General features: G+C 38.4%; 1 protein-coding gene across 1 annotated transcript in view; it reads right to left on the bottom strand.

Annotated features, from left to right (window-relative positions):
• GRIN2A (glutamate ionotropic receptor NMDA type subunit 2A) overlaps positions 1–26,149 on the bottom strand; it is a 192,497-nt gene that overhangs the window by 69,396 nt on the left and 96,952 nt on the right. The window contains exon 3 of the mRNA XM_075718478.1: positions 13,174–13,766. Coding sequence (XP_075574593.1) covers positions 13,174–13,766 — 593 coding nt within the window. The remainder of the gene's footprint in view (positions 1–13,173; positions 13,767–26,149) is intronic.

Here is a 26,149-nt window from a genome sequence, read left to right as displayed (position 1 = left end):
TTCAAAAGATATATAAACTAATTAGGACTTTGAATAGAAAAAAATTTAGAGGGACTCAGAATAAAATGTACTGGAAGAAGGAGGATTTTTAAAATTTTTTTGAAAATGTTGGTTCAATCCCAAATTTTCTGCCTTTAGAATTACCAGTTTGGGCATTGAATCAATAACACTGTTTATCACAGACTCTTTGTTCAGCTACAAAGAAGATGACTTATTCAACTGAAAATTTGGTACAAATTCATGTCAACAGAAGGAAATTATTCAGTGTTACAACAAGAGGTACCTCCCCTAAGATGTGCCACAGTACTGTTGCTTGCTTTCTCCATTCTCCTGTGTTGCCACGCTAACCTTCATGTTCTAAGGACAGAATACTACTTCTTATAAACAATCCTGTCATTAGCAATGATTACATCATCTCTACTGAGTCATTGCTCTGACCTGGACAGTGCCATCAAGGGACACTTATGACCTCTGGCGAATAACACTGCAGGTGGCTCCATGTACACCAGCCATGGGCCAGGAGCGCTCAGCAGCCAGACGCTGCAGTGGACCTGCTCTAGCCTGGGCTAGGGATCTCGGTACTCTACATCACCGTAGAGACGTTCTTCAGCTCTACAGAGTCCTATAGATTTTTCTAGCCATAGATTTGCCCCTGAAGGTCTTAAATTCCTTATTGAGTTTATACCAATTCTAATATAGTCTATCTAGTTTTTCCACTTCCTGATTAGTATGCATAGTTTTTAATTTCTAACTGTTGCTTTCCATTCATCATTGAACCATGTACCCTCTTTTCCAAAACATTGTCCTTTCATTGATTCAGAAATGCCAGCATTCTGGCCACCTAACAAACTTGATTTTCCTCAAAAACAATTTTCTCTCAAAATTTTCCACAGATTTATAACATAAATCCATATTTATATTTGCTCCAGTTCCACATAGCTTCAGTGTTTTTCAGTGAGAACAGACTGTTTCTACTGCTCCAGGGTCAGAAAGAGTGATGAGAAATTGCAGTTTTTATTTAAAGCACAAATACAGGGAACTTACTGCCAAGAGTCTGAACTTCCACAGCACACAGGTCAAGCTCCCCAGACTATGATACTGAAAAAAATCTGTCATTTTATACATTACCTGAAATTCTGTCTCCTAAGTAAATCAGGCATGAAAGGGAAGAGAGCAAAAGGCTGGTATTGGCATTGCTGTTCTTTGGCCATGTTAAAAAAAATCAAAACTACAGACTGACAATGTGAGCCTGACGGGTATCCTGTGCATGAGAGCTATAACTGCAATTCAAAAGCTTGGAGATCCCATGGCACTTCCAGAAGATAATGTGTCCTCTACCCCATGTCCATGGTCTGAAGTTAAATGCATTGAATTGCACTGAATTCTCAGTGTATTTCATTGAAAGAAATTCACTCCAAGCTTTCACCTAGGTGCTTTCCTTCTGGAATTCAACTCAACATCAATATCATTCCATCCCACAAACAGATATGTTTTGGAGGGCGTTAAAATTACTCTAACTGTCCTTCATACATTGTTCTGTAATATTTTACCCACAAGAAACTGATACTGGTTTACATGTTTGTTTGTTTGTAGCAGCACTAGTAGCATGGTCTCCAGGTGAATCTGACATAGACAAAATTCTTCAGCTCCATGTTCAAAGGAGAAGGCTTTGTATTGACATAACTGCCTGAAAATTCCAATAGCAGAAGCACACTAAATAAAAGTTTATAGACCCAGAAGAAATAATGGCATTGTATCATAACAGTTAATAATTAAATGTGCACTGCCCTAAACAGCCATATGAACATCATTCAGCACCAGTTTGACAGCAATTTGTAAATTCACCCATCGTAATAACTCATATTTTGTGACAGAGTTTTGGTGTGAAAATTTTCCCCTTGGCAGAACTTTGCTTTTCAGTTGAACTAATTTCCTGTGTATTACATTTTTCATCCAGCACTGAAAGAGCTTGCTTGGGAATAAAAAGCTTGTTTGCCACCTTGAGAGGAAGTGGCAAACCACCAAACAGAATTTGCTGTGCGTACATGTAAGAAACCGGCATAACGTTCGCTCACTGCTGAAAATCAAATGCATTGTGACCCGAGGAATAAAAAGCCCAGGAAGACACCACAAGGGGAAAACAAGGACCCACTGTGAAAACATGCACTACTCATATTTGTACTTCTGCACCCTCCCTCACAGGTTCCCTCCTAATTCATACACACAAAATAACGCCCCCCACAATGAACACATTGTTTTATGGGGTCAGGCAGAAATCATCTATTTCAATAAAATTGAAAGCCCGAGCATTTTGTCTCCTCCTAAGGGCTGGACCACAGACATGCATGCTATACTACATCAGGCTTTTGTGTCCAGTTGGGTTTTTAATTATGTAGCCATTGGTGATTGGAGTTGAGTTGAACCCTTCTTTTATGTAGTTTGGTAAGATCACTACCCCAGATTTCAAACACCACTCATCATATTTTGGGATTAATATGCAAATGCCCTAGCCTAGAACCTAGTCAAGGGCCATCACAAGATGCAGTGCTGCAGCTGCAGTGATGCTCAAGTGCTCCAAAAAGAAAGATGAACCACAAATCTAAACTGGAAAACTGAACTCTATATATTTTTAAACTGTGTGAATTTACCAGCCATTTAGTAGTGAAACACATTTTGCAAGTTAAAAAAAAAGTCCCTAATCTGTAAAAGTGTCTTAAAATTTTATTGTCTGAGTCATATGCAAAGGTATCAGTGAGTGACACAGTATGAGCTACCCCAGTTTCTCAAATTGCAGCAATAAAAAAGAACTTCAAAGACATTCTTTTTTTCCCAAGCACACTCTTCTGCACGTAATTCACCAGGTGCCTGTGTTCTTCAAAAACCAGTGCCTCCAATCTACATTCCCTTTTGAACTGTCATTTTTCCTCCACAAAGGACAGAAGTTCTGCTCTGCTTTTACTGGCCAAGATCCTAAACTGCTCGTCTCTGCGAAAAACAGGTGCGTGCTTTTCTGTTCCTGGTGAGGAAAAGAAAGTGTTTATATTATATGTTATTCTTATAGAGTTTTAAGTTTGCCTAAGATTAATTCTGTGCAAGATGTCTTTGGCTTCTGAATTGGTCAAAATATATTTCTGAAGTAGCTCTGGAATAGCATATTCCTGTTCTTAACTAAATGAGGTGCTTGATTATTTGAGCTCGTTACTTCAAGGGGCAATTCAGCATACACCTTGCATTAGTAGTTAATCTGCTTTCATACCTCATTAATGCTATAACCTTTGCAAAGACATGATAGCAGGAGGCCTTGTGATGGTACTATTACACTGAAGCCCTAGTTAACTTTTGCAAACTGAAGTTTGTAAGTAAGATTCCCCAGGTGATACATGTATGAAAAATGTATTCTGACACAGAATCCAAAAGAGGTTTTTGTCATGTGAAGAACCAAGCCTGTACTATATATTTCAAAACACTTTTAAACACTATCCAATTCTTTTTTGCCTGTCACCTTCCCCCAAAAAAATGAAGAGAGAAGTGCTGAAACACCACAGCAGAACACCATTCTCGTTGTATCTACAGCAAGCTTTTGAAGTACCAAGGTTACAAATTACTCTCAAGGTTTCCAGCTTAATTTTTATAGATGCAGAAAGATCAAGTCATTCAGATAAAGCTTCAGATTAATACCAAAACTGTGCAATATTTATCCATGACAAAATTCTGACTCTATCCAGAAAGACAGAACACATTTGAATAAGGTGGGGTTTCCTACCCTGTAAATATTATATCACAACTTCATTGACTCTAATTTCCATTAACAAATGGGGGGAGACTTTGCCAAAAGGTTCAGACCTCAATTTTTAGACCATTTGCTAGGGTACAATACTACTGAAACAGAAACATCTTTCTGGTCAGTCTCCTTACAGAAGACATAGACCTTCTTTGCCCATAAGGTGTTTGGTAAGGATTTCCTATACAGTGTGAGAACAGTTGAAACCCCAGCAAAGTTGCGACCACTCCTGGAGCAGAATCTTTGAGACTTACTGCTTCTATGTTATACAACAGCAAAAATGTTTGCAAGCTATGGGATTTCTTTTGATGTTTACCATACATGTATATATACGTATATGCAAGATACACAAGTGTTCCCCTAATAGACACAAGGATTTGAGAGAAAAAGCAAGAAGTTTTAGTGGATTCTGTGGTGGGCAATTTTTTAAGGGGTGGGGTGGGGTGGGGAAAAACTATGAAAATGTTAAAGCTCACTGTCTCAAACAAAGATCAGTCCTATCCCTGGCTTCATAAACTTCTTTGGGGTATGTGAGAAAACAAACAACAACAGAATGAAAGGGCAACACTGCACAGGAGAGCAATCCTGCAAAACCGAAGCAGGTGCGATATCACCTCTGGAACCTCGCCAGCGATGGTGCCCAGGGAAGTCCCCACCCAGCAGTGCTCTCCACATGCTGTATCTCTGGGACACCAGGCAAGGAGCATCCTCCCAAATATTCCTGTCCTCAGGGTGGGCACTCTCATGTCCACCCACCCGTGCCCCAGAAGACCCTGCAGCCCTACTTTACAATTTCTTTCTCCCTTAGAGCCAGCTGAGCTTACTCCTGATCACCCATTAAGAGTAGTAAGCCAAGAGATTTAGCCCCTTGTTTCTCCTTTTCAGGGTAACTTTTGCCACGGGCAACAGCATACGAACCAGTCCCTGAATCAACTGGCTTCTCCACTGGAAAGCCAAGCTGAGGAAAAAGCCTGGCCAGAAGGCAAAGGACATGAAGATTTTTGAGATTCATGGGGCTAGAAATAAGTCAAAAATATGGACTACAATCTGGAACCATCCCTCAAAAGCATTGCACAGCCAGGAGGAAGCACTGCTCTAGGGACAGGGTAAAACTAGTCCACGCATTGAAGTAGCAGCACTCTGTGCTTGCTGAGGCCAGACAGGTCTACTTATGCTTAAAATAAAACTGAAATACTCCTCTAGAAAGATGCAAGGGTCACAGCATTAAAAGATGTCATACATAAGAAAATACGTTTACACTTGTGTAAAAATTCAGGGTATCTAGAAAAGACCTGGATTTTAAAAGCTAGCAATTGCATGCATGTACACACAGTGGCCCAGGAAGTCCTTGGAGCCATGCAATAAACTAAAATCTTTGAATTAACTGATCCTTTAAAAATAAAGGCATACAAGGTCCCTTCCAACCCAAAAAGCATTCTATGATTCTACGATTCTATGAATATAGTTGTGATAATTATTATAACATATGACAAAAATGCTCTCACCAAATACAGTAAAAAAATTCCCTCTTCTCCCCTCCAAACTGCTTGTTCTGGTGTTTTCTCCATTTTTCTCTATTTCATGTTTATTTTCTTTCCATCTATCCACTGAAATATGAATGTGAAGCTGTCTGTGCTAGGATCAACTTGTGTAACTGAGCACAATCAGTAACAACAGCTGCTTTTCCTACAGAAAGGATCCTTTGGTTTCTCCCCTGCCAAGGTTTAAGCCTTCTTCTCCACTAACCTCTTTTCATAACATTACAGCATCTAGCAATAAACAAATTGCTAGGTCTGGGGCGGGGGAGACATGGCATTGTTGAATTCCCAGGGTTACCTTTAAAACCTTCGCTCTGGTGGGTGCGAGTGTGATGACGGGAGAAACTGCTCCGAGCTCCAGCCCAGCGAAGCGCCAGGGGCAGCAGGGTGCAGGTGCAGGGGAAGAGCCAGCCCAGGGAGCTGGAGGCTGGAGGGGCCACACGCCATATGGGAATTATGCCTTCAGAAACCAAACAGGGCGTGCAAACACCCTCAGCAAATGGCCGGTGGTTTTAAAGGCAAGTCTCAGATGCCTTTTCTTCCGGTTGCTCTGATATTTGCTCCTTTTTTGTTTTACAATGATAATTTTATACAGATTCAGACATTTAAAAGTAGAAATTTAGGACTCGTCAGGCTCAGGAACAGAGCCAGCTCTGTGATAACAGGCTGGCTTATAATTAGTGAGAAATCCACCTAGTATCCAACTCCCAAACAGATTAGCGGCTGGGAAAAATATAATGGGTAAGGCACAGGCATTAATGAAAACATATCACTCCTGAGCTACCTCTAAAGAAGAGAACTTAGTTACTAGATCTGTAAAATAAAGCACACTGCCTGATAGCTGCAGGGAGCGGAAAGCCTGCAGGACTCCTCGTTGCCACGAGTTCAGACCTACATTTCCTGCCCTCATCCTAAAGCCCAGATCAGGTAATCAAACTTGATAAATTCCTCAGGTGCCATCACTGGGGACTATCAGTTTTATTTATTGCTGCCTTCACCATGGGGCAGTGTTTCAAATCTGTGACAACCGTAGGCAATGAAGAGAAACAGCAGAGACTTAGGGAAATACAGGTTTCATAAAAGAAACTCTCCCCCTTCTCTCCCAAAGAAGGAATTTCCAAACTGAGATTTAAAGCAGATGAAATGCCTCACAACCAATGTGTCATCTGGTGATATTTCTCTTTCTTCCAAACAGTATGAACCAACCATTTTAATAATCTAGACAGCCAGCCTGTCTGGGCTTGGCATTCACCCAGCATCTTACCTAGAAAAGCAGGAGTGAATCCTAATTTTGTCTTTTCTTCTTTATCTTGTTGAGGCTCTGAACTGCTGAACTTCCTTACTATGATTCTACTGTGACATTTGAAAGATACTTATCAACAGAAACCCCAAGAAAAATCATTTATCGTTAAGATACAGATTTCCTAAAAGCATTTATAAAATTAAATCAAGAAAAGCTGAATGTAGAATATAAGTGTGGTCTGAGGTACATATAGAAATAGAAACACGTCTGAAATAGATCACTATTAAGCAAGGTAGCAATGCATTTTTTAAACAGTGAAGCTTTTTTTAAAGACAATTTTATATCTTAGGCTATGTAGGATTTTATTTTCTAAACTAAAATCCTTTACAGTGACACAAAGTGCCTCTTCTTCCTCTTCAAGCCTCCTCCTCCTCCACTTCCCCTAGCCCTTGCTCTCCTGAATATAACTCTGTGACGATACCCTGTTTTGGAGCTGTATCTCCCTAGGCCTTGAGCCAGCATGGATGAATAAAATTTTGGGAACAATATGCTCAGTGACTGTGAAAAAGGAATGGCATGCCAACTACTTGCACCTCCTGCCAGCTGCTCCTTAAAGCATTAGCTGCCACCAGGTCTGGAAAAGTAATTTTGCCCCAGTTCTGCCAGACAAACAACAAAATTCTTGGGGAGCCCTTCTCAAAGGGGGGCAAGTGAAGGGAGCAAAATTAGAAAGGACCCAGATGCCTAGGAGGATGCCGCAGACTAGCGTAACTCATAAAACACAGATGGTTTAGTGAGTTAATGTTATTATTAGAAATAACATTTCATAAAAAGCACTGATATGGTTACATTTTGCTCCACCACCTCAGAAACATCCAAAACCCTTCCCTGTGAATGTGCCTGGCTTTCTGCAAGGGGACGGTGTCTGCAGCAGCTCTGTCTCCAAGAACCTTCCCTTATATTTTGAATTTCAAGACCTGCTTTTGGCCCTGAAGTCTGGCTCTGCTCAACTCCAGAACAGAGGCCATGCTTGTTCTCTTGTTTTAATTTTTTTTTTAATTATCACAAAAAGGGGGAAATGTTCTAAAAGCCCCTAATCTGGTAACTGTTTTGTACCTTCTGCTTCCTAAACTGACCTAACCTGTGAGAAAATTCTGATACAGATTTTCTATAATTTCTTGAATCATTTCATCAGTAAACCAGCACCCCATCAGGACCTCTTGGGTGGAATGATTTCCTCCACAACCACTTGTTTGTAGTCAGTGAAGTTTAGTTTTACTTTCAGAGGAACACGACAAGAGTTTCATCAACTCAGTTCCTGCTGTTTAATGCAACTATATGGAAAATGCCGTCATGCTATAGAAGACGGCAATTACAGCACACTATTTAAAAGTACAAATATCTAGTTGTTACTGTTTAAAATCTGCTCATCAGCAGCAAATTAGAGTTTGTGTATCCCTGTGTACCAATCCAATTGCTACAGTACTGGGCCTCCTGATCAGAAAGCATCCCCACACAAATTAATGAGGATAAGTGGGATCCTGCCACAGACAAAATTTTGTCTTGTCTTGACTATCTTTTCTCATTCATTTTTTCATGTTGACAATGATTTCTTGTAATCCAGGACATCTGAAATTAGTTGTTAACATTAAATCTAAGACTGGCAGCTTAGTCCTTGTTTGGAGATGCCTAAATATACTGTCCTCCCTGGAAATCTGCTGTTCCCCTCATCCCTGCAGCCTCAGTGCTCCAAAGGCTTGCACCTTTGTTCATGCCTTCAGCCATTTAGGTGCATCATCCTTGTTTAGATTTGTTTCCGTAGAGCAGCATTCGCAGTAGCGAAGAAGAATAAGCAAATCTAGCAGCATGCAAAAACTGAAACTTCTTCAAGCTTTAAAGTTACCAGAAATAAAGTACTAAATTTAAAATATGCTCAAATTAGCTGTTTCCCTCCACAACACGTAAGCAATGTACGTGACTATTGAAACGTGGGTTACCATCTCAGATCACCACCCTGCGTGCATTGCACTCCTGTGGACATACAGTGGCTCCAGTAAAACCACAGTGGGATCACAAAATTGGAAAGACAAAATATCCTGGAGAATCTTAGGTGAATGTAAATAACATTTGTTTTTCTGCACAGCAAGCATGCTACAAGTGAAAAAGCATTTTGTTTCATATATAACTAGCTAAATAATGTATACATTTTGCTTCATATATAATTAGTTAAATAATTAGTTTCTTCAGTCATACAGTAAAGCAGGTGATACTTATTTTTCCCAAATCTTTTGTCAGAACTTAAACGAACAAGTCCTCTGTAGATTGGCTGTTGATCTGCATGCAGGAAAAGATTAAACAGATCTGCTGGATTATTCATCAAACCATTATGTCTAATTAATGCCTGCTTGTGCTCAAAAGAAAAAGAGGAAAATTTATCTGTCATTGCTAAAAGCTGGAATCAAAATATTGAACTTGATGAATAAATATCAGGACTAGAGAGACAGCATACCTTTGCCCTCTGAAGAAGATGCTGTCTTGTAGCCATGCTGTAAGTTAACAGCATCCCAACAGCAAGGGCAAGAAAATGAACCATGCGGTAGGCCATGGAAAGACAGCAACATTAGGTAGCACATTTTAAATACTGTCCCCACTGAGTCCCCAAGTTTTTGAAGTAGGGTGATTCAGGGCAGGATCAACTAATGCTTTTGTATCTCGCCCTTTGGACCTCACATTGGTCCTGCTCTTGCTTGGTGATGGTGAATAAAGGAAACTATGCTTGGAAGGGTATGAAATGACCTGTAGTAGGTTAATGACCTGTGTAGGTTAATGGTTAGACTGGATGATCTTAAAGGTCTTTTCCAACCTAAACGATTCTATGATTCTATGACAGCCTGCCCAGAGCAGTTTGGACAGCTTTCTAGCCCTACAACTTCTCTACTGAAAGTAAGGTGAGTCTTGGAACCCTGCATATTATTTGGTTGTATTTGGAAACTGAAGTACTAAATGTAAACACCATGTGGTAAACACCAGACTACCTATGGACAGACACAACTGTTTGCTTTTGAGGATAGTAGGGCAACAGCTTTGTCATCCCCATCCAGCCCTGTACAGATCAGAGTGGTTGGAAATGTTGTGAAACATATCTCCCAGGGTTATGACTTTTATACACAAGATGAGTAGTCTTCTAGACAAAGCAGAAGCATTTCTATTCACAAAGCGGCAGCATCTTCCATGATGACTGGCAGACTTATTTTGTTTTGCTGTTTGTTTGCTTCCATGTTTTCCTTTTTTGACAGAGAGCAAGAGTTTGTTCAACTGACATTGCATTAATGAGCTGCTAATTCTATCTATCCTGCTGTGCTAGTGCCACTATTTCACACAATAGTATTTTTCCATCTTCGGAGAACCTGGGTCTTACACAGATGGGAAAAGATTATCTGAATCAATATATATATACACATATATGTATGTATGGTTTTTAATGCATTGAAAATGATCCCTGTATTTTATTTTAAATCCTTTATTCACAGGGAAAACCTAGTTTCCCCATGTGTATCAGAAATGAAACACCGATCAAATAATTTGAAAAACTAAAGCAAACCTGTGTTTTTTCTGGGTCTAGAAAGCAAATAAACGCATCTTAAAACTGCAGTGACAGGGGAATGATAAATTTTGTGCTTCAAAACGTGTATGTCTTCAAACCAATTTAATACTCAAAGGATTTGAGAAAGAGGGAGGAGGAACTTTCACTTCATGGCTTTCTTTACACAGAGTTTCTTCATAAATGGAGATGAAAATTACTATCTAGACGCAGGAAGTTGCACATAAAGCATTACCGACCTCCATTTACAAGCAAATTAGCTATTATGGCATAGCCTTAGAATACAATACTGGGTTTAAAGCTGAATTTGACTGTCATTATAATAGTTGGAGTCTAAAAATCCTGGGATTTTGCTCCATTCTTGTGCTTGGTTTTGCTCAAGCATCACCTTACAGAGCCTCTTTCCTGCTTTCCACTGAGCTCTCCGCTCCTGAGCTCACAAGCAGTGTCCCTTCATGCAACCCTACTTCTCCAGCATTGATTTCCAGCACAAACAGGGAGGCACAGTACAGCAGATCCCAGGTCCATAAGCTGTTTAGAATTACTTTAGCCCTTTTCATTGTGAGGATGCTCCAGAATCCTTTGTTCAAGTTAGCTCCTTAATACAGCATCACTTACATTTATCTTGTAGTTTAAAATACAAATCTGCACTATCTGTGACCGGAAACTGTGAAGATTACGTTTCAGAATAAAACCCCAATTTAGGCATTGATTCGTCTGGTAAGGGAGAAATCTACAATTTAGTGATGAGGATAAGAAAATACAATGAATTTACATAATCAACCTTGGCATGGAGAGACTGGTCAGCTCCCAGAGATTACTTAACACTGCTAAACATTTATATATACTTGCTTTTCTCGCAGATTATATGTGACAAGTATAGTCTTGGGGAGTTATTACATAAGAAGGACTATTTAAAGTTCATTCATTTTAGTGTAATTCTGACATTTCTAAATGAAAAACAGCTTGCTGCTCGTTCTTGTGGTGTTGGAGAAGCTCAAAGACTCTCCAGTACGGAAAATATATTCTCACTTCATAGCGCAGTGTTTCACGTCAGGAAGTGACTTTATTAACCACAGTGCACTGTATTACAACTTCTCCTATTAATAATTCCTATGCACTGCACACTGCAGAATCTCCTGGTGAAGTCTAATCTCACTGCCCTAACACTCACAAGACCTATTCTTGTAGTCATACAGATTTAATGAGAAAAAAAAATTACTGTTTGAAGAAGGACAACTTATGCTGAATACAGAATACCTAATTCAAGTCTAGACTAGTGTAGTACCAAAACAATGAGGTAGGAGTCCTTTTCAAAACAGGTTCAAGTTTTGGTGGCCCATCCAACTGAACCACAGTATTTTAAACACCAACACTTCTGACAACAGAATACAATTTAACTTTTTGAACTGGTGTTCAAATATTAATAGTGAACATTTTGTTTGTACAGATCCCACTATTAAGGCACAGAATTTGGTTAACGGGATGCCATTAAAACATTTCGCTTTTATCGGGCATTGTCAGCACATGCATTAAGAAGAACCATATGAGGATCACCTATGCAGGTGCGGGTGGGACAGTCATCCCAGCAGTGCCTTCCAGCTGCTCTGCCCTGACACAAGTGACTGCATTGATGACCTTCCCGGAGCCATGCTGGACCAGAGACCCACCCCCGTGCTGCCTCCTGCCACTCCCCAGGGGCAACTGCGGCAGCAGGAAAAGAATCACAGATTTTCTGCAACCCCTCTGGTAAATTTGTAAAGTTTTAGAGGCAGAGGATTAGAAATAGGAAAGGGGAGACAAAAAAAAATTGGAAGTGTCATACTAAAGGCAGGTCCTCTCTAAGGAGAACTGTGCAGGTTTCTGAACTTTGGTCACACGGTTTATGAAATACATGTATGAAATGTTAAAATCCATTTACTTGGCAGTATTTGGTTTTTAAGAGAGCTTCTGAAGAATGCTGTGCACAAAGATGCCATTTTCATGGAAAACAACTGTTCCAGGACATCATATGGCAATCAACCCCTAATCTAAATATGCAGATACATCTCAGAAGATTAAGAATGTTCCACAATCTCCTATATGAAATCAACACTGACTTTCCTTCTTGTGCCAATTCCATCCTGCTTTTCTGTAGAAAGCGCTTCATCTGCAACATTTGGTCAGAAGAAATTTCATAAATACTGCTTAGTAGCTTCCATATGAGATATTGTAAAAAGCTGTTGAAAAACATGCAAGACTCCCTTTACTTCCTCTCACAAACCAGATAAAGAAATATATCTGTGTGGTATGTATTATGCAACATTTTGGATAGAAGTAATCAGGAGTACCACATCTAAAAGGGATAATTAAAAGGAAAAAAAAAAAAAACCCAAAAGAGCAAAGAATCCTGATTTAAACCTTGGCAGTTCCCATATGACAAACTGTTTTGAGAAAACAGCCATATCAACTTGGAGTAATGCAGATTAATTTTTACAGTTATTCTAGTACAGGTGACAAAAATAAAATCTTCACAAGCAGAAGTGACAGATTTCAGTTATTAGGTGATAAAAGCAGCCTAACTAATCTAATATTTCTATAATTTGCAGGGATACCTCTTTAATGCCGCACATCTCTTGTCTTCTAAAATATTACCAGGTTCCTGCTGATGCAAATGATTCAGGCACAGCCTCCAGAGCATTTTGGTAATTTTACCTCATAGTTAAAGCACACAATAGCATGATTTTATTAACTCAGCTTTATAGCCTCTAAGACCAATTTCTGTCATATTCTACATCAGATCCACAGCAGTATTTATTCTCCACAGGACATAATATCATTTCCACGCACACAGTTATCAGAGCAGCAAGTCCTCTTGCATGTTCCCTTGGAATGTCTGAAAATCATTGCTTGAAAAGGGCATGATGGTATTAACAAAAAACAGTATTCTCCTTCAAGAAATATATAATGGCAACAGTGGAAAATCACCAAGGTTATGTAGGGCAAAAGAAACCAAACCAATAAGCCTTACTTGTGCAAGGTGTGAGATGGCCGGTCATTTTTCTCAAGTTGTCCGTAGCAGCTGGTTTTTGCTTCAGGAATGAACGAGTATTTTTCCAGCATGGCTGATGCAGCAGTGGCAATAATCCCAAGGCCATCCCGTACCCGAGCTTCTAAACTGTAGTCCCATTCATCGTAAGATGCTGAAATGAGTCCTGAAGGAAACTCCTTGGGAGTGACTTCTGTGTTACCGCTAACCAGACTGGGAACTATCCAAAAGAAATCATAGCCAGTAAGGCCCAGGGAACGAGCCTCATCCAGTATGTAGACAGCTTCATCCTTGGAACAATATAGCAGGATGACGGATGAATGAATTTTCTTCAGCTGAATTTGGGTCTTGGCATCTCCAAAGGCAGTATCGAGTATGATGATATTCTGCATGTCCCAGCCCACAAAACTATTTTCCACTGTGGTCTTAATGACATTGATGAAGTCTCGATATCCAGGAAAGGTGGTGGTCACCAGAGAGAACACGTGCCAGTCATAATCCTGCATGATCTTCAACATGATGATGGCTTCTTGCTGGATGGAAGCCCCAAACTGGAAGAACGTGGACATCACATCCTAGAATACCAAACACAGTGAAAGATCACTAATTTTGTACAAATCTGAAGGGAATAGAATCTCTAATTCTTCTGGTGTCTTCGGTCTACCAGGGCTACCAAACCGTTGTTGCATTCGAATAACCTTCTGTGCCTTATCATATTCATATCATTAATAAGCAATACTGATCATAAGTAAGTACCACAGCTAATTAATAATATTTGCCAAAAAGTGACAAACAAATATTTACATAGGAAATTTCTGCGTGCTTGATCACTTGAGGACAGCAACTCAAATCAGTACTTACTGAGGAAGCTCCCTAAAGACAGCCACCCACTGTTAAACAACTCGTCTCCAGCACGTAGATTTAGATTCATCAAACTTATTAGGAAGGTGACCCAATAAATTCATACCAATTTTTAGTTACAATGGAAATAAATTGCAATGCACATGCTATATATGTATGAAGAAGCTCTGTACTTCCAGACCTAATGTCTGAGGGACACTTCATTTCCACAGGTTCATTGGACTTGGTGTAAGCTGTCAAACTCTGCAGAAGTAGATTTATCATCCCCAGGTACCGAATTCACTACTGTTCATGGGCTCACTACTGACCATGCTCCATTCAGAGCACATGGCCCATTGATGCCTGATGTAGAATTAACAGGATGGGACTCCAGGGACAACCGGCACGCTGCTGGTGTCCTCATTAAAGGACTTAAATGGAAGTAAATTCAAACAATGGCCTCATAGTCCGGTAGCTGCATGGTAGCTGCATTGCCTGACACAGCTGTGCTGTCAGTTTGCTAGAAGACTTGTTTCTGATATTTGTCTTAGGATTTTACAGTAATCATAACATTTTACACAGCAGAAGGGCAGGCGCCTCTTATTTTAACAACATCTATCAGAAAAAGGCAACACAATAATATACTTTGTTGGCACTAAATTTACAAACACTTTCTTTGGTCTATTTTTACCAAGTTGCTGTAAGATCTAAATTTATTTTTGAATTTTACATTCTAGATTTATATACATCACAATTATTAGAGTACCAAAACTGTACACAGGAAGCTATATAATTATTTTCATTTTACTTCAGTATTTATTCCTGACCAGTATTGGCAAGTCATGTGCATAATTTTCGGATACAGAAAGCATGAACTCCTGCTGAAAGAAAAGCTTATGATTTAAAAATAAGATATTAACAATTCAATATTTCTTATGTAGCCTTTACAGGAAAGACACACATGGTGCTTTTAATTTAAAGAGTTTTATGAATGTGGTTGAGAACTGCTATCCTATTTCACACCTGTGGGGAACATAAACAGATTAATTGACTTAGATTTCCTGGCAAAGTGATGTTAGACATAGGATTATTAGTGAGAATGGTAACTCAGCTTTACTAGTTCTGTATTTTATATACAGAAATCTATTCGGAGCAAACTGAGCATCTTTTTTTTTTTTTTAATAGAAGATGAAGAATGTTATTATTTTCCAAGTGTTAAGAACCTGACACCAAGATTTTATATAGCTTGACAGCAACAAAACTCTTATGACTTCTGTCAGACCATAAAGACTGACATTGAAGGTACAAAATACACACTTACTGGTGGCAATGAAATCATCTCCCATGGCTTCTTCGGTACCTGAAAGACAGCATTCTGAATGCCAGTGCCCTATTTGCAGTGATTTTGGGTTAACTACAGATGTTATAAAACATATTTGGGAGACGAATTGGATTAGGAAGATTTGATTGTTGAATGCTTCTAGGAGCTATTTCCTGGTGACCCACACTGTATACTTAAAAATAAACAAACAAACAAATAAGCTTTTCATCTGGGGACACTTACAGCCAAAAAAACCCAGTGCACAGAAAATCTGCTCAGAGTCAGCATTTAATGGTTTAGTCACTGATTTGCTATTACAAAGTAAATTAGATATCTAGAGACAATGCCATGAATCCAAGTTTGCTGTAGCTTCTTAAATGAACATAAAAAAAAATTGTAATGCAGTCAGTCACTTCAGTTTTCTTCTCCAGCTCTTATCTTATCCTGGTTTTTACTTGTGATTATGCTAAATAACAGTAAAAATAAGTAAAATAATTTACAGTAAATTAAATAGATCATTTCCATCATATCCTTTCACTCTACCCCATTTCTATATATGGTTTATGGCTACTAACGTAGTGGAATAAATCTTTCAAACAACACATACACCTTGGTCCTTTGTGCATCACAAGGAACTTCTCCAATAAGGCAACTGAAGCTGAAGTCTTTAAGGGCAAAAAACAATGCACATGGATATTTCTAAGTGTGACCTTTCTAACTAGTAAATACAGATTTTTAACCTAGAGCAGTCCTTGTCATCTTCCCGGGCCATGAACAAAGGTCTTGTGCACAACGGTCTGTGTCACCGTTACAGGAGTCTGACAACACAAGAAAAGTACTAAAAATAAATCCTTTCCTTTTCTAAATATTTTGTTAGAAAAGCAGCTTATGGAAGGAGTTTTGATTAAACATTTTTGTAAAGTTCACACCCATATTACATGAATCCTTTCCACATAATTGTGAATGTGAAATTTAGTCAAAATCAGGCAATTAATATCAATTTGTGATCAGAATGGTGAAAAGGATTGTAATTATATGGTGAAAACAAGTTTGGATTCAGGAAAAGTGTAGATAGATAGAAACAATCACAGGCAAGACCCTCATCTGAAGAAATTCCATGTAGCTCTGCTGACTTCATGTGATGCTTTGATGGAGTGGAAGATCTTGACTGTACGTGTTTACAATGAATTTGAAACAGATGGAAGATTACAAGCAAATTGCAGCCTTAGGAACTTCAGCAGATATTTAAATGCCTAAGGAGAATATTCAAGGACATATTATCCATTAAGTTTAGGGGAGAAAAAAAAAAAGAAAGTTTAGTGAAGAAACAGCAAACAAATAAATAAAACTATAAGGGATTCAACTATTGTATCCTTAAACAACTACAGACCTGTTCATTTTGGGGTTTTTAAAGCTTCACATTCTTCCTGAAAAGCATTATTATTCCTGCACTTTATACAGACTTAGTATTTTGTTACACATACAGAATTTAAGTTCTACTGTTCTATATTCAAAAGCAAACTAAAGTGATGTTTGTAAAAAAACCAAAATTATTCAGTTATTTTCATTTAACTGTCATCTTGTCATCTATCAAGACAACTGTCTAAGTCATTGCTGAAGTAGGAAAACAGACGTAATATTGGAGGTGCTTTAAATGCACATCAGAAATATTCTCTTTTTCTTTCCTCAGTGGCCCCATCTACTGAGATTATTGGTGGAGGATGCAAGGAAGCTGTACCACTTATCCAGTGCAAAAAACTTTTATAAAAAGGAATTCCACAGATAAATCTCAAAGCATGAAAATACCAAGATGCTACACTGATATGAGTGAAAATTTAGTTAGAAGTAGTTGAGGAAATGATTAAGTAATGCTTTTTTTGATTTTTCTGTTCTAGCTTCTTAGCTGGATTCTACCACAGCCATGTAAACAGAAACAGCAATGAAAAGAGAAGGAAAAGAACAAGTGAAAACTTTTTGTTTCTTTCTGTCTTGCACATGAACGTACAGTTTATAGCAAAACATCTCCCCATATGTTTCACACCAGAAGGAAGCAATCCTTCAATTGCTTCTTGCTTAATATTATTCTTGAATTTTGTATACAATATAAAATTCTGTCATTACGGGAGTAGGGCACTACAATATTTCCGTGCTTGTCCACAAAACAGAGCAGCTCTCTCTGGTGCTGTCATTTCATAGATTAATATATTAGAGTAAGTTGCTTTTTAATTAGTGTACTGAGTCTATAAATCTGACACTGTTGTCAGAATTACACATTTCACTTCCCCACTTCCAACAAATTGCAGGAATATTTTTCTCGAAACCTCATCCTCAGCTATTTTCATGACATCTTAGTTTCCTAGCTCCAGCTTTTCCATGAGATCAGCAGGGCATATTCACAGCTGCTGTAACAGCTGAGGTAAGCCCTGATGGTAGTTTATGCCTACTAGGGAAAAAGCTGCAATAGTTGGTTAGTTAAAGAAAGAAGCATCTGTTATCTAAAATAGTATACCTTTTGTTAAATGAAAATGAAATTCTAAACCAGAACAAAATAGGGGTCAACATAAGACCAAATCAATTTTCCACTGGGTAGACTTGTCGAGGACAGTTGTTTCACTGGTAAGACAATATTATGACAGGTAGCAAAAAACAATATGAAACATGGTTTAAAAAGTAATCCCGAGGATGATTTTATTCAGCTAGAAACAAGATTATTGTGACAGGACTACAAGTAGGACTTTAAAGTTATCTTAATTACTTCATTCTTACTCTGTATCTTCCACAGAGATCCAGCAAAAATTATTGTTCTCCTATTTTACACCACTTTAACTTAGATATTCCAATTTTATTACAGATTTAAGGCACGTGGTGCTAGGTCTACATATACAGTGCAAGCTGTTTCCTGTTTAATGACTTCTAGTAGTTATTTGGCATTTTTATGAAGACTGGAAAAACTGAAAGCCAGAGATTAGTCATTAATTTAAGCTGAATAATTTAGCATCACATCAAAAATATACAGGGGGAGATTATTTGTACCAACCTCAAATGTAGGTAGATAATGTATCTTGCAGTGTGTTAACTTGGTACCATATTTCTTGCATTACTTGAAATGATGTATTAATTTCCTGGTAAACATGAAGTGAATTGTGTTTATCTGTCATGAATATCTAGGTTTCATCCATACGGTCTTCCCTCGTGGTACTATACAGACCCATGCAAAACTTTCAGTAAATGCAAACACTGAAGTGGAGAAGCTGAAAGGAAAACCTTTCCTCCCAAGAAAACCTTCACATTTGTAAACTCTTAAGTTATTAAATTCCTGCCTTTATTCAGTAACGGTATAGAACATGCAATTCCCAACACAAACATCTCACTGAGGTGCCCAGGGAGAAAACTCCCCCATTATCACCATGGGAGCGATTTGGGGAAATTATACAAAATTATGTACTTTCAGGCAAAGTAGAGCAACATGTGAGGGTGGAAATAATTTACTAATTATTACAAACAGCAGAAAAGACTTGTTTCCCAAGGACCTGTCACCTCTCTGGCCTCACATGTGGCAAAAACATGCATGACCCCCACCTACATGTTTCTCTGCTGATGCCAGCCTCTCCTGTGGGAGCTGCACTCCTGCCCTCCCATGTGGGCTATGGAGCTGCCTGGGCCCCAGGCATCCCCCACCAACCACCGTCGCCCTGCATGGGACCCCCCAGCTGCCACCACTGTGAGTCAAGCTCAGCTGCAGCAAGGCCCATGCCCAGCCCCAGCAGACACTGAATTGCTCCATGTACGCAACCTGGAGCCTGACTCATCCCCCTATCCTTGTCCATCAATGCCCAGACCCCCTGTGCCAGCCATCCCGAGGCATGGGCTGAGCTGACCAGGAGGGAGGCATGGGGCAGGAGGGCAGGGGTTCTGTGGATGAGGGTGTGCGGGCTCCTGCAGCCCCCATATGATAGATTTTATATTCTCCAAATCTCCCTGCATAGACCTGTGAATGTGTTTCACCATTTGTCACTGAGAAGACTAAGGCCTTCTAGCAGAGCTAGAAAAGGGATGGAAATTTTCTTACTCTGTAATTTAACTGGTGCAAATGCAGAGCCACAAAATGTATAAAGGTCAACAAAAAGGATGAACCCAAGGCCTTATTTTTTATTTTAAAAGTTTGCTCTGGGAGAGGAACACTCAAGTTAGAAAAGGGCAGTAGCAAGCAAGGGAGTACATTATGGCTTTCAATATCTGGCATGTCCCCTTTTATTATTTCAAGGAATAAATATCAGAGAAACATGATTTTGAAAGGTTAGCACTGGCTTAATCAAGCATGTTCTTTCCCATTTCCAGAGGGAGCCTGCAGGGATTAATTTTGCAGAGACTTCTGTATTTTCAGGTCATGGTTTTATCCTAAAAATTTTGCTAGATAACAGATCCAGGGGGTTTTGGGTGTTGTGGGTTTGGTTTGGGTTTGTTTTTTTTTTTTCCTTTAATATATCCATTTAATTTTATACTACTTGCTTGGCTTATCTGGGCCTGCTACAAGAGTTGAACTTTGTCACTATTTTTTCTATACCAGAACAGCAAACAAACAAATACAAATGAACAAGAACAGGGTTTCTACAGATCATTGCAGAGTCCAATGTTTTTTGAACCTTTACATTCTTCAAATAATACAGTGTCATGTCTAATGAATTAAAGTAACTCAACATGCCATCACAGTGGTGAAACAACATAACTTAATTAGGGAAGATGACTAGTTTAGCATAGAGCTCATGAAACATTCCCTGGGCTGGAGCGCATCGTCTGGGTTTTCATTCACAGATTGTTCAGACATTGGAAATTGTGGTGTCTCAGTCTGAGCTCCTGTTCAATCAGGACAGGCAAGTGAAAAATGCTTTCAAAGGCTGAAATGACATCAACAAGCCTGGGACCGAACTTGATAAAATCCTGCAAAGATTCATGTGAACCAGCAGGGATTTTTGTGTGGTCATTTGTTGGGAGTTTTATTCACAAGATGCCTCTTTTCTAGATAAATTTCAACTTCAGCTGTTACAGAAACTTCTTACACCATGAATATTTCAATGAGGAAGGGCAGAATCGTGCTTCTACAAAAAGGCAGCATGGAGCTGGCTATACCATAGCTATTTGGATGAGTAACAGTTATTGTACAGCTCTGGGGGTGAAAGAGAATCCCAACATGTTAGAAGAAATAGAGTACTGATGCCTGCAAGGAAGATAAGGGAGAATAAAGAGTATTTTCAGACAAATCATATTTGCTTTGTATGTTCAAATATTTCTTGACTATAAATTAACACATACAGGATCATGTGGTGCCGTATGTCAGTGTAAAGTGTTAGCATTATCCTAAAATATTTTTCCTCTGTGGAGAAGATGAGATTTGTTCAAAAGTTTCTCATTGCCTACAAGTATTTCACCATGGAAATAAATATTGAAAAATGTGTGTGACCTAATATATCAAGTAGTTAGCAAGGAGGACAGATTTTATGCCATAGACTACATCTGAGTATCATTTCTGTTATGCCCCTTGTCATGACTGCAGATAAATGTTTTGCCATTTTTTAAGTTTAGGTGTCTGATTTTCTCATGGTTTGTACAAGCAGCATCCTTCGGCTTTATTCATGTAATTAGTCAGCACTAAACTGATGCAAGTAAATAGTCTCTGGAAGAGCCCCAAAAGACTTCATTTTCCATGGGAAAATGACTTTAAATTAGCCATGCAACACACCTTTCACCTCATGGAACACCGGAGTTCACATGGAGAGCTCTTGAGTCTGTCCTTTCAGTGAAAGCTCATCAAATAGTTGTTATGAATGATTGGAGAGAATCAGGAAAGTTAATGACTTTTCAAAGACAGAGAATTCAATTGCTGTTGAAGATACTCCAGCAATATTGGTGAAAGTAACTGGCTTTCTGCTGTATGGAAACATTCTACTGCCAACAATTCACATTTGATACATCACAACAAAGTTGTGGTGACAGTGTTAGAAGAAAATGGGGTCCTGGTCCTGTTCTCCCCACAACAACATCAGAAAGTTTAGAACAAACTGATGATGATCTATTCTGCACAGGTTACCTACCTGGATGAGAAAAACAAACAATGAAACAATGCTATGAAATAAAGTAGAAAGAAACACAAACCCAAACCTTGATTTTACTGCAAGACTTTCAAAATGTGCTTGTTAGAAGGAGGAAAGTCTAGACTTATTTTCAGGAACACAAAAATTCATTTTGCAGAATCATAGAAAGCTTTTCACCAGGTAACAGAAATAAAAAGCATTAAGAGAGCACCAGTGAGCTTGTGAATTAGCCCGGTGAAAGGCCAAGACTCAGGAAATCCAGCAGGGATAGACACAGATGTCTGAGGAAAGGAAAGATCTGGATAACTTTCCTCTCCTAGTACTGGTATTTCATTGGAACTCACATAATTTACCTCTAGAAATAAAATAACACAAAGGCATAGGATGAATGAAGGATACCATCCAAATAAGCCAGACAGCTCTCTGGAAAATAAATAAAAATCTTGGTATATAGACTATCCATCCCCACTGTCCCACTCTCTTATATTCTCACTGGGGCATTATTTACTAATGTTCACATTGTTTCATATTGGTATTGAGATACGAAATATTTTACTACCAAAACAACATGCTGGGCTATGTGGAATCTCTCACCTTCCTCAAGTTTCACTCTGTGACTATAGAGAATTATCTATCAAATCAATTAGTTCATTTACTTTGAACCACATCTTCTCCCATAAGGCCATCAGAGATGAGCTTGTCTTGATTCATGGGCAATTTGGGGAACTTTAATGGATATAAAATCAAAGCATTTAGTTTACAGTGAGTTACATTATTTCTTGGAGCAGACAGCTAGTTCTAATTACAAATCTTGAATACAATCCTGCTGTTAATAGCCATGCTTACTGAAAACAACCTTGTATACAAGGTTTAATTGTCCGGTTTCAAAATGAGACCCTGATAGCCAGGTTTCAGTACAGGCAGATGGATCTCTGACACAAAGGAAGATTCAAAAATTTCCAAGGAAGTCCAAAAAGAGAAACCAATGAAAAAGCAGTGTTTTGTCTTCCTCTTTCAATAAAAAGTGAAGCTTGCTAATCTCTATCTTTTAAGTTTTCAGGAAGTAAAATTTTATTCTAATAGTTTAGTCTTACAGACTTTACTGCCCAAAAGGGCTATGTCACTAGTCTTTAAAAAGTGCAATGGCCACATTTTATCTGATTAACAGCTTTTTACAGCACCAGCCTACTTAATTTTTTTTCAAAATCAGTCATCCAAATCGATTTTGCTCTACCCCAGCCTCAAGTTTAAACATGCACACAAATTACTGAGCCATCCACAGAATCTGCTAGAATCCAATTTACTTGACATCTTTTTGAGTACCTGCTAAATTAAAATACACAGATTTGGTAATATTTTTTCAGTTTAATGATAATATTTTAGCTAAGCAAATTTCATATACTTACATTACTATTGCTGTGGAATCAAAAAATATAAGTTGTTTGAATAGCTTATGGAAATATTCAAGAATCAGTGCTATGCAATAATTCACCCCTGGGACAAATTTTCATTCCAGCTATTTGGTATCTAAGACACTAACCATTTCACTTAACTAGAAGATGACATCACAGAGTAATTTAGTTATGTATTATATACCCCCAACCTATAGGAAAAGAGGTTCAGGACAAGGATTTAGAGTGGTTGAGGACAAGTATGATTCTCTGTTCAAATTTTCTATCTTATTTAGTACAAATATTGCACAAGAAAATTCTGCATAACACACTGCTTACAGTTCATGCATTAACAAAATTTGCAAAAGGATTTTCATACAGTTTTTGCCATTAGGAGCTTTAAAACCAGCACCACCCAAACTTATTAATCCTGCAAACAGAATCAAAACTTTACTTACCCACAATAACATTTAAATATGCTACGGCCAAGAATCCAGCATTAAATCCAGAATTAGTAACAATTCATTATTTAATGGCAACTGAATCAAGCCAAATAGGTTGATTACTTATAGTATGTATTGCATGTGTGCATAAATGCCATACGCTATATAAAAAGAGATGCATAATTAAATATCAATAAAAATGCCTTAAGACATTATCTCCTTATCTGAAAACATTTGGTCTCAATTGAATGCTAAAATACTTCTCACTTGTGTTGATGAAAAGAAGCCAGAAAACCATTAACTAAGTAATTTCCATACAGCTACACTTAACAAGTAAAAATGAAGGCAATAAACAACCTCCCCCTCCACCTCCTTTCACCAAATGGTGAGTATAAAATATTAAGCAAATAAAAGAAACATAAAGCAAATTTAATTTTTTACTGCGTGGTTGTAACTGTGTGCTTTTCCTTTATGAGCCAGGACCCTCAGACTAGCCGCCTCTGTGTACCTAGTCTGCTTCAGCAGCATTGGACTGAAGAGAGAAATCCAACAGCAAGAGGCTAGCTGGGGAGGACAAACAGATTGACAGATGGGAAGGAAATTTTTTAAGAGAAAGACTAAACAGAGTTCAAGGAGCCTTTCAGAGCAGCTTTCCATGGCAACAGAGATTTGTGCGATATATTCAAGTAGCAGAGGAAGATTATGATAAGACAAGACATTAAAAATTCTTGATCTCTTCAAGAAGACATATGCATTTTGGTTCCCCATGTAGTTTGGGTGCGAAACAAGGAGAGGTGCAAACCTGACTCACCTGCCTTTGAAAGGCAAAGTCACAAAAACATCATAACTTATCCAAACCATGCATGCTGCTTTCAAATTTTTTCTAGAAAGAAGTGTTTCAAAATACTCAGTATGCTCCTCTGCTTTTATGTACAATCAGCAGATCTGAAGAAGAGAGTGTACTCAAGGGAAATACCATTTATGCTGATCCTTTATATTGTCCTCTTTAGGCATCACCTTTGGCCTCTGGGCAAAGCTACAGCTGCTCTTCTGTTATGCTAATAGAAATTACATGCTTTCTCAAAGTGAGTGATCAGCCCATCAGTCTAGCAATGAATATCCTTTTCCATTGTACATTTAATAGCAGCAGGTCAGAAGCAAATTCAGTTACAAAATTCCTGATAGGTATGATCTGTATCAGTACTTACATATCAGCCTAGCTCAAGACAAGAGGGTGGCTAACTGCACATCTTAGAATGAGTCCTACTGATAAGAACATAGCCCAGAATACACCAACAATGAATGGTATTTCACTGGTATTCATTGCAGACCCTTTGAATAATCAGAGCTGAAATCACAAAACAACACACTTTTGTGTTAAAGTAGTTGCAAAGTCTCCAGTACTCAGAGCTACTGCATCCATACAAGAAGGAACATGGGAAGAATGTGGAATAAGGAATGTGGAATTCAGCTGTAGACAGATACAACAGTTTTGCAATATGACCGCGCTAAGCAGACAAGGACATGAGCATTTAACACTGCATTCTGTGATGGATAGTAAGTAAGGTAATATAACAGAGAGGTGCAGTCAAAAAGCTCTGTTGCACCTACTTTTTCGGACTCTACCCACACCTTTCCACACCTTTGACTTAAACCTAAATTTTCTTTTTTGGCATTCTGTTTAAGGATGCATCGACTTATTTAGTTGCAAGAATATCACACATCAACAGATTTGCCAAGCATTATTCCCACAAGCAAATAATATTCTGGGCAGAAAAGCTTTACCAACATATATTCAAATTACAGAGATTTTTATATGGGCAGTAAAACTATTTCTTCTATGAAATAGCTTAGCTCAAGTTTCTTTTCCTTAGTTAAGTAGAGGCAAAATATCTTTAAGCATGGTTCCGATTTACAGTAAATATGAGAGTAAAAACATAACTTCAAGAAAGAAAATATTCAAAATGCTAAGTTTAGGTCCTTAGACGGCATAATAATTCTTTCTAGAAATTATTACAGATTTGACAGTCATACTAGATACAGTAAATACTTCACTGCTAATTGAGTATCCGCTTTCCAGCTATAAAAAAACGTTTGTACAATGTTCAGTACAGTGTGAAGAGGACTGAAGCCATCTTCCTTAACCTGCACAATATCTTTATACTTTGAAGAGAGAGACACAATAACCTTGTACTGAATACAAATAATTAACAAAATACATGATTTGGCTTGACGTTTATAAATGCCAGAAATTTTTATTAGTTGCATTTGACCACACTAAGCATATAGCTATTTCCTAGATAGGTACAACACCACACAAATCAATGACTTCTACAGATTCCTATGAAAATATAAAAATAAACTTCAGAGTTTTTCTAACCTAGGTAGGAAACATGGAAGATTTTTAACTAATCTCAGTATAGACTACAACAGTTAATAAATTTCTTCAAGTATCCGTAATGCAGCTAAATTGTAAGTACCCTCACATCTAAATTCAATGGGAGCTCAGCTCAGCCTCCAAAAGTGGGTATGTTCATGCAGAAAGGAGCATCTGCACAGATGTGAGAGTTCGGCCATGCCCATTTTATTTATGCTACTACATGTGTCCTCAGAAAAGTGTTCAGTTAGCTGAAGTACTCAGTTAGCTGAAATAGGTTGTCTACCAATACAAAGTGGGGGTACTTGCTCAATTTCATTAATGGAACTGTGCATGAAAGGGATTTAGATGACAATCCTTTGGGTTCCTTTGAAAAAAAGCCTTTTGTGTAGGAGGGCTAACAAACAAAACACCTGTTCTTACAAGTTGTTAAGTGCCTTCAGTTCCACACATAAAAGACGAGTGCTCATTACACTTCAGGGACCTTATGTAACAAA

This window comes from Pelecanus crispus, chromosome 11 (assembly GCF_030463565.1).
Source record: "Pelecanus crispus isolate bPelCri1 chromosome 11, bPelCri1.pri, whole genome shotgun sequence".
Classification (NCBI taxonomy): domain Eukaryota; kingdom Metazoa; phylum Chordata; class Aves; order Pelecaniformes; family Pelecanidae; genus Pelecanus; species Pelecanus crispus.
The sequence above is the reverse complement of the archived record's forward strand: the minus strand, read 5'-3'. Positions and strand labels throughout refer to the sequence as shown.